General features: G+C 35.5%; 1 protein-coding gene and 1 non-coding gene across 2 annotated transcripts; one reads left to right on the top strand and one right to left on the bottom strand.

The window, feature by feature from the left end:
- Nucleotides 1-6,311: 6,311 nt before the first annotated feature.
- Nucleotides 6,312-8,747, bottom strand: LOC145950271 (uncharacterized). Its single transcript, XM_083061349.1, has one exon. It carries the CDS (start codon nucleotides 8,745-8,747, stop codon nucleotides 6,312-6,314), a length of 2,436 nt encoding a protein of 811 aa, XP_082917475.1.
- On the top strand, nucleotides 8,245-8,351 carry LOC145951005 (small nucleolar RNA R71). Its single transcript, XR_014428831.1, has one exon. It is a non-coding gene; the product is annotated as a small nucleolar RNA R71 (small nucleolar RNA).
- Nucleotides 8,748-10,059: the final 1,312 nt, after the last annotated feature.

The raw sequence follows: 10,059 nt of genomic DNA, 5'->3' as shown, positions 1-10,059 counted from the left end.
AGTGATTATGCTATAGGAGCTGCTTTGGGCCAAAGGAAGGATAAAATTTTTCATGTTATTCACTATGCAAGTGTTGCTCCCGTGGCAAGTGTACTAGAGTCAACTTGTAACAGTGATGAGTAAGGTCGTCTCCTCAGGGACTAGGTAGATTGATTGATTCTCAATTAATTTAGAAAAGCACAAAATAAATACATATTATATATTCACACATATTCAACATCTGATTCATGAAACTCAAAGTTAAAATTAATAAAACTTAAAACAAGTGACAAATATGCAAATTCAAAGAAGTATTAGAGAAATTCAGATATGAGATGCTTGGGACTGGATTTCACCTACTACACCTCTTTGTAAACTTAATAAGCATACATATGTTAATCCCTCTCCTACAATATTATCTAGGATTACAATCACTCAATACTAATTCCTTAGTAAAGAGATTCTAAGTTTTCCCCTTTAAATATCAATTCCTTGCATATTTAAATAAGGGACAACCTGCATTAAGAAAATCCTTTAAAGACTAATGATTTTAGCTCTATTCCTAGCAACTTAAACCATTAGGTGATTCATTTTAAATCATAATCTAGAAAACATTTTCCAATCGAGTTCTAAATCAAAGCCCCAAATACGAGTGATCAAAACGTAAAGGCATTAAGAACGAAAATGAATCACTAATAAGTAGAAGAGATCATAACATATATGAGAAAATCAAGAGTTACATTAAGGTGTAAGAGGTTACATCCAATCCCAAAAGGAAAAGATCAGCTACTCATTTCCATGAGAGCCAACCAACAAAATTAGAAGAAGAAGAAGAAGAAGAAGAAGAATCTAGTAGAAATTGTCGTCGTTCCATTCCCGAAACGTCGGAATCACCACCAAAATCTTCAACTTGGATGATATTTAACGCTAGAGAGAAAGAGATGGTTCAGGTGTGTTGTTTCTTCCAAAAGCTCTCCCCTGGTCTTCTCTTCATTTCTCCCTTTTATATGTTATGATTTATAACAAGGGGTCATTTATTGCCACAAATTGGCTTAAGCTATTTCTGATCGTCTCAAGCCCTTTTTTAAATACTTAACCATGAAGGAATTGAAATGGCTTAAGCCTTTCTGAAATAGCTTAAGCCTTTTTTAAATACTTCACCTTGAAGGAATTGAGATAACTTAAGCCTTTCTGGAATGGCTTAAGCCCTTCTGATATAGCTTTAGCCTTTTTGAGTTGATAGAGATAAACATATTTTCTTCCATGAGTCTTTGTGAACTTCATTTCTTCTCTCTGTCTTGATTTCTCTTCTCTTAACCTACAAAGCAAAACCATCATGATTAACCAAAAAATTACTATAATTTGATTGGATTGGATTTCTATAACACAATTTACATATTTATATATAATATTCACATCCTTGGGCAATTTAAAAGGGGAAAAATTGAAAGCATGCCAATTTTTACACAATAATATTCATGAAATTCAAGTAAAAATGACAACTAACAACTCCCCCAAACCTAAAACTTTGCTTGCCCTCAAGCAAAAGTCAACTAACTTAAAAACTTGAAACCACTTACAGTATAACATCCTTTTCATCACATAAATCTTGAAGCAAATCAACAACATAATTAGGATGCAAGCTTCAAATTTCATAAAAAGAAAAACAAGGGAATCAAATCTTTCACTTAATCTGGTGCCCACAATACAAAAATACTAAAGTCACACAAGGTCAACACAACAAGAATTAGTGAAATTGGCAAATCAGTCAAGTAACCCATTGAGTAAAATCCTTCCAAAAGTGTATCTCTCTCAATTAGGTGAGTGTTTCACTCAATTCATACACTACATCAATGGAAGTCAACATTGATTATCATCTAATCATGTCACATAAGCATGGATCAATCATGGATCACTAAGGTCTTTTATAGGGTTGTGACTTGGCTTGGCTTATGAATGAATATTGGTTTTTTTGGATATTCAATCAAAGCACTTAGAGGTATGGAGAGCACAAATGATGTTTCACTTCAAGCTATTATAACTTTTTTTTTTTCAATACCACTTTTTCTTCTAAGCCAATTTTCCAAGTATCTTCTTTTAAAACCACCCTAATCATATATCAAAGAGGAATTTCTCAAATGAAAAAAAAAAAACAAATATGTACAACATACATTTTTTTCTTTTTTTTTTTCTTTTTTTTTTTATTTTTTTTTATTTTTTCATTTTTTTTGAATATGTAAACAAGATAAATATTTACAACTACAAAAGAGATAAAATTTTCTAGACATTCTGAATTCATCATCCTCTATCATTTCTTTCACTCCAACCCTCACAACTTTTCCCCAAACCTAGAACTTAGCTTGTCTAAACAAAAGTAATCTCATTTATGCTCTCCTAAACTCTAAGTGAGGGAGGAGGATCTTGGTTTTTCTCTTTGAGGCTAATAGGGTAGAGAAGAATTTATTTATTTATTTATTTTTTTTTATTTTTTTTTCAAGGCTCAAATAAGGTTCAAGTGAAATTAAGCATTCAAAGGTTGACTATTTGGCTCATAATTAAATTTTGGGAAGAGAGAAATGCCTTAATTCTATCCATGCTTCATCATGCCATACGACACTCAGAGAATCAAACAATATCAACCACAAAAATGTAGTGATGACTCTCGAAGGGTGTTTACAAGATGCACTATACTCACCGGCTTAGGCTTATTTACCAACAAATCACTTGACTTTCATGCCAAAAACACTAACCTCATCGAGCTATTTTAAATTCGCTTAAGCAAAAAAATGGCAGAGAGATCATGATTTTCATTGGAAAGGAAAGGCTCAAGCGAATTTAATTTTAGCTTGAGCGAATTTATCAGATTTGGAAATTCTGCAAAAATGGCTCAAGCCTTTCCAAAATGGCTCAAGCCAATTGTTTTAGCAAACTGGTTTCTAACACTGCAATTAATTACTCTGTTTCTATTACCCTTTTGAACTCAATTGAAACAATCACTCTCCAGCCAAAAACTAAACTCTTCACATCACTTAAACTTCAAGTCCTTAATCCTCTCTTGATTGATTGTCACTAAGCATCAAATCACATGATCTTCAAACAACTTAACAAAAGTGACCATTACAAACTTAAGCATTGATTCTTATTTCACATATCTACTCCAATCCTCAAACAACCAAATTCTGTTCTCTGCCCAAAACGCCTTACTTTCATATTTGAAAACATCCTAAAACTTAAATAAAAAAAACACAACAACACATGCTAAAAACCACACACAACAAGATCAAAATGTACTAAACCTGACTTCACACACTAATAACAAAACATAAAAGCATGAATTAAACACACCAATATATAAAACTTAAATCAAAGAAAAAGAGTGAGAAATTGTTGGGTTGCCTCCCAGTAAGCGCTCTTTTAACGTCACTAGCTTGACAAAGCCAATATCTTCAATGATCTTCCGATTTAAACACAGCAATGACTCTTTCAAAATCACCTCCTATGTAAGGTTTTAATCTTTGCCCATTCACTACCCAACTTCGTTTCGATGAAGGATCTTCTATTTCAATTGCACCATAAGACTTGACTTCCTTGATGCAAAATGGCCCTGACCACTTATACTTAAGCTTTCCTGGAAATAATCTCATCCTAGAATTGAACAATAAAACTGATTGGCCAGGTTTGAAGTTCCTTTTTAAAATCTTCTTATCATGATATGCTTTGATTCTCTCCTTGTATTGCTTAGAAGACTCATAAGCATTCAACCTCATTTCTTCAAGTTCAAGAAGCTGTAACTTCTTGTGTTCTCTAGTTGCTTTAGCATCCAAATTCAAAAATTTTAAGGCCCAAAATGCCTTATGTTCAAGCTCAACAGGAAGGTGACAAGCTTTCCCATATATTAATTGAAATGGTGATAAACCTATAGGAGTTTTAAAAGCTGTTCTGTAAGCCCACAAGGCATCTTCCAATTTGACTAACCAATCCTTTCTTGAAGAAGTAACAGTCTTTTCAAGAATTTTCTTAATCTCTCTATTAGATACCTCTTCTTGACCATTTGTTTGAGGATGGTAAGCTGTTGCTACCTTGTGCCTTACACCATAGTGTTCCAAAACTTTTTGAAGTTGGACATTACAAAAATGAGAACCTCCATCATTTATCAACATTCTAGGAGTGCCAAACCGGGTAAAAATGTTCTTGAGAAATTTCACTACAATTTTAGCATCTGCCTTTTGAGTCGGGATTGCTTCCACCCATCTAGACACATATTCAACAGCTAGCAAAATGTACTCATTGGAAAAGGATAAAGGCAGTGGGACAATGAAGTCAATCCCCCAATAGTCAAATACCTCAACTTCTTGAATGTTTTGCAGGGGCATTTCATGTCTTTTAGAGATACTTCCTGTCCTTTGACACTTATCACATCTTTGTACATGTTCATGAGCATCTCTAAATAGAGTTGGCCAAAAGAATCTAGATTGGAGAACCTTTATAGCAGTTCTCTCTCCATTGAAATGACCTCCATATGGTGAGTTATGGCAGTGCCAAAGAATGTTACCAGCTTCTTCCTTGGTCACACATCTCCTTAAAAGATTATCAGCTCCAATCTTAAACAGATGAGGATCATCCCACACATAGTACTTAGCATCCCTGGAAAACTTCTTTCTTTGATGCCAATTTAAATCCTTAGGGATAACTCCAGCAGCCTTGAAGTTAGCCATGTCAGCAAACCATGGCCTTGCTTGAATTGCTAGAAGCTTTTCATCAGGAAATTCCTCTACCACTTCTGGTTCCAATGAAGTCACCTCACTATTAACCAATCTAGACAAATGATTAGCTACATGATTTTCACTTCCTTTTTTATCTCTGATCTCTAAGTCAAACCCCTGCAATAACAAAATCCATCTAATCAATCTCGATTTAGAATCAGACTTAGTCAAAAGATATTTTATTGCAGCATGATCTGTAAAAACTATCACTTTTGAACCAATCAAGTATGATCTAAACTTTTCCAATGCATATACAATAGCTAGTAATTCTTTTTCAATAGTTGCATAATTAACTTGAGTTTCATTCAAAACTTTACTAGCATAATGTATATCATGGAAAATCTTTGATTTTCTTTGACCTAGGACTGCCCCAATTGCATAGTCACTAGCATCACACATCAGCTCAAAATGTAAATTCCAATCAGGGGCAACAATGATAGGAGCTGAAATCAATTTTTGTTTTAATAATTCAAAAGCATTCAAACAAGATGCATCAAAATTAAATTGAGTGTCTTTATTGAGCAAGTTGCTTAATGGCTTTGCAATCTTTGAAAAGTCTTGGATGAACCGTCTATAAAATCCAGCATGACCAAGGAAACTCCGGATTCCTTTGACATTTGTTGGTGGAGGAAGCTTTTCAATGATCTCAACTTTGGCCTTATCAACTTCAATACCTCTAGAAGAAATTTTATGGCCCAACACAATTCCCTCTGTTACCATAAAGTGACATTTCTCCCAATTAAGCACAAGATTAGTCTGAATACACCGCTTCAGTACGGTGTCAAGATTCTCCAAACAATTAGAAAAAGAAGAACCAAATACAGAAAAGTCATCCATGAAGACTTCTATACATCTCTCAACTAAGTCAGAAAAGATGGCAAGCATGCATCTCTGGAATGTAGCTGGTGCATTGCATAGACCAAAAGGCATTTTTCTATAAGCAAAGACACCAAATGGACATGTGAAAGCTGTCTTGTCTTGATCTTCTGGGTCCACTGCAATCTGATTGTAACCAGAGTATCCATCCAAGAAACAATAGTATGCTTGTCCAGCTAACCTCTCAAGCATTTGATCTATGAACGGTAGTGGAAAGTGATCTTTTCTGGTTGCTTGATTGAGTTTTCTATAATCTATACACATTCTCCAACCAGTGACAGTCCTTGTCGGAATCAATTCATTCTTCTCATTTTGAATCATTGTCATCCCTTCTTTCTTTGGTACAACCTGAACAGGACTTACCCAAGTACTATCTGAAATAGGATAGATTATTCTTGCTTCTAAAAGCTTTAAAACCTCTTTTTTCACCACTTCCTTCATTGTTGGATTTAAACGCCTTAGAGGTTGAGCCACAGGTTTATAGTTCTACTCCATATAAATTTTCTGCATGCAGTAGGAAGGACTAATACCCTTCAAGTCTACTAAAGTCCAACCTATAGCTTCTTGATTTTTCTTCAACACATTAACTAATTGTTCTTCTTCAGAGGGAGTCAAAGAATTTCTAATGATAACTGGTTTATTTCCACCATCTTCCAAATATACATATTTAAGTTGTGGTGGCAACATCTTCAATTATGGTTTTAGCACTTCCATGTTTGCACTTTTCTCTAACTCTTTAATCTTCACTTTTTTTGGAAGAATCTCTTTTGCAGAATCAAGATCCCTTAAACACTCTTCAATTTCTTTTTCCTCCTTCTCATTCAAATCTTCCAAGGCATCCATGAGTGCTTTCTCCAAAGGACTAGAACTATGCAACTGCTTCCTAGTGGAATGAATTAAATCATCAATCACATCCACTCTCATACACTCATCTTGCTCACATGGATACTTCATAGCCTCAAAAACATTAAAATTGACTTCATCATCCTGCACTCGCACCTTCAAATTACCATCATCTACATCAATTATTACTTTTTCAGTCTTCATGAACGGTCTACCTAAAATCAATGGCACTTCTCTATCTTCTTCCATATCCATCACCACAAAATCCACTAGAAAGAAAAATTTATCTACTTTCACCAGCACATCTTCCACTATCCCATGAGGATATTTCACTGACCTGTCTGCCAATTGAAGAGTCATCCTAGTAGGCCTAGCTTCTAGATCACCAATCCTTCTCATCATAGATAAGGGCATTAAGTTAATGCTTGCCCCTAAATCTAACAATGTTTTTCCCACAGGTAATCTTCCAATGGTGACTGGAATGGTAAAGCTACCAGGATCTCTGGATTTTTGAGGTATGGATTTCTGAATGATTACACTGCATCCTGCTTCTAACTCCACTATTCCATCATCAGTTAATCTTCTCTTCTTAGTCAGAAGCTCCTTCATGAATTTTACATAAGTGGGCATCTGTTCCAGTGCTTCGGAAAATGGAATGTTGATCTGCAGCCTTTTAAAAATGTCTAGAAAATGGGCAAATTGTCTCTCCCTATCTTTCTTAGAAGGTGCATGTGGGTATGGCAAATCCTTGACTGGTGGGATTGTAGCTACACCTTTCTCTTTCTTTCTTGATTGATCACTTCTTTCATTTTTATTTTTTTTCTCTACTTTTTCTTTACTTCTCACATTTTCTCTATTTACATCCTCACCTTTATTTTTCTCAACTTCCTCCTTGATCTCTTCATCACTTTCTCTTTCACACAATTTTTTCTCCTCAACACCCTCAGTATCATTCAAATTATCTCCAATCCCCTTCCCAATCTCTTTTCCACTCCTTGTTGTGATAGACTTACATTGCTCTTTTGGGTTAGGTTTGGTGTTGGCTGAAAATGAACCTCCTTGCTGATCAGCAAGTTGCTTTGCTATCTGACCAACCTGAATCTCCAAATTCTTTATGGAAGCATCTGTATTCTTTTGATTATCAAGGGAAGCTTTCATGAATTGGTTCAAGGTATCTTCCAACTTGGTTGTCTTTTCCTGCATTGAAGAAAAGTAGCCTTGGTGTTGTTGTTGAGGTGGTTGTCTATTGGAGGGTCCTACATCTTGTTTCCAACCATATTTCTGATTGTTGTTGTTGTTGTTCCTCCATCCCTGCATATAATTGTTAGAAAAATTATTGAAATTACCTCCTCTTGGTTGTTGTTGACCCATGTAATTTACTTCCTCTTCTTGACTAGTACTAGGTCCTGCACAAAAACCATTAGCATGATCTCCACCACAGAAATCAAAACTCAAAACTTGATGAGGTGAAGGAGTTGAACTAATAGATTGGAGCTGCTGAGGAAGTTTTGCCATTTGTTTAGTGAGAGCTTCAATTTGTTGAGAAAGCAATTTGTTTTGTGCTAAAATCGCATCATTTGTATTAAGATCAAGAACACCTCTCTTGGGATGACTATGCCTGCTATGTTGTGCTTGATGATCAGAAGAAGCCAACGATTCTATGATTTTTGTTGCTTCATCAGGGTCAGCTGACATCATTGTACCTCCTGCAGCTGCATCTAAGAGCATTTTAACCTCTGGCTTGATTCCATTGCAAAAGAAGTTTAGTTGAGCAATATCCTCAAAACCATGGTTAGGACATTTCCTTAGAAGAGATTTGAAACGCTCCCAAGCTTCACAGAAAGGTTCATCCAACCCTTGGCGAAATGTAGCAATTTCTGATTTAGCACTAATATATTTTGAGGATGGATAAAATCTGTTCACAAACTTGTTCTCCACATTACTCCAACTGATAAGACTTTGATTAGGATGAGATTGTAACCAAGTCTTGGCCTTACCCGTCAAAGAGAAAGGAAACAAACGCAGATAAACTGCTTCTTCATCACCTTCAGGAATTCCCATGGTACCACACAGATCATAAAATTTTGATAGATGTGCATATGGATCCTCATGGTCCATCCCTGCAAATTGATGTGCACTAACTAAGCTAAGGAAGGCAGGCTTCATTTCCATTGCTCTTGAAGTAGTTGGAGCCACTATGCTAGAGAAATGTCTAGGACCTTGTTGTTGAGCATAGTCCCCTAAAGTTCTTCTTGGGTTTCCATTATTTCCTCCTATATTGGCCATGTTTAGATTAGAGTTTGATTGAATGGCGGAAGAAGCTGAGTCAATACAATCTTCCTATTGCTTTCTTTGCTTTTCCAGTTCTTTCTTTCTTCTTGTATTGCTATTGTTTCTCCTAGCTGTTTTCTCTATTTCAAGATCAAAGAGTAACTGTTCAACCGGAGTTTTACCTCGCATAAACAAAGAACAGGACTAGAACAAAGAGTTAGCAAAGGATATAAAAACTACTATACTAAATAAAATATATACAAATTGACTTAACTAAAAAAATTTAAAAAAAATCAATCTGGGACGCTAGTCCCCGGCAACGGCGCCAGAAACTTGTTGCTCCCGTGGCAAGTGTACCAGAGTCAACTTGTAACAGTGATGAGTAAGGTCGTCTCCTCTGGGACTAGGTAGATTGATTGATTCTCAATTAATTTAGAAAAGCACAAAATAAATACATATTATATATTCACACATATTCAACATCTGATTCATGAAACTCAAAGTTAAAATTAATAAAACTTAAAACAAGTGACAAATATGCAAATTCAAAGAAGTATTAGAGAAATTCAGATATGAGATGCTTGGGACTGGAAGACCCTGGTTTGCTGATATGGCAAATTACAAAGCAACAGGGGTTATTCCGAAAGAGTACAACTGGCAACAAAAGAAGAAGTTCTTCAAAGATTCTAATTACTATATCTGGGATGATCCGTATCTGTTCAAGATAGGTGTTGATGGTTTACTAAGGAGATGTTTCTATGGGGATGAGATTAGAGATATTCTCTGGCATTGTCATAACTTGCCCTATGGTGGACATTACAATGGTGAAAGAACAACAGCAAAGGTTCTCCAATCTGGATTTTATTGGCCAACCTTGTTCAAAGATGCATATGAACATTGCAAGAGCTGTGATAAGTGTCAAAGAACAGGGACAGTTTCCAAGAAACATGAGTTACCCCTGCAAAACATCTTAGAAGTGGAAGTTTTTGACTGTTGGGGAATTGATTTAATTGGGCCTTGCCATCATCTTTTGGGAATGAGTATATCCTTGTGGAAGTTGATTATGTTTCGAAATGGGTGGAGGCTAGTGCTGTGCAGAAAGCTGATGCTAGAACTGTCATAAAATTTTTGAAGAAAAACATTTTTTGCAGGTTTGGATCACCAAGAGTACTAATTAGTGATGGTGGATCTCATTTTTGCAATGCTCAATTGAAAAAAGTTCTGGAGCATTATAATGTGAGGCACAAAGTAGCCACATCGTATCATCCTCAAACCAATGGACAGGCTGAGGTGTCCAATAAAGAGTTAAAGAGAATTCTAGAAAAGA

Source organism: Cajanus cajan, chromosome 8 (assembly GCF_000230855.2).
Source record: "Cajanus cajan strain Asha chromosome 8, NIPB_CcT2T_4, whole genome shotgun sequence".
NCBI classification, from domain to species: Eukaryota; Viridiplantae; Streptophyta; class Magnoliopsida; order Fabales; family Fabaceae; genus Cajanus; species Cajanus cajan.
This window is presented reverse-complemented; position numbering and strand designations above follow the sequence as displayed.

Coding starts and splice junctions, on each gene's coding strand:
- LOC145950271 (XM_083061349.1), bottom strand. CDS start 8,747: ATGGCCAATATAGGAGGAAATAATGGAAACCCAAGAAGAACTTTAGGG.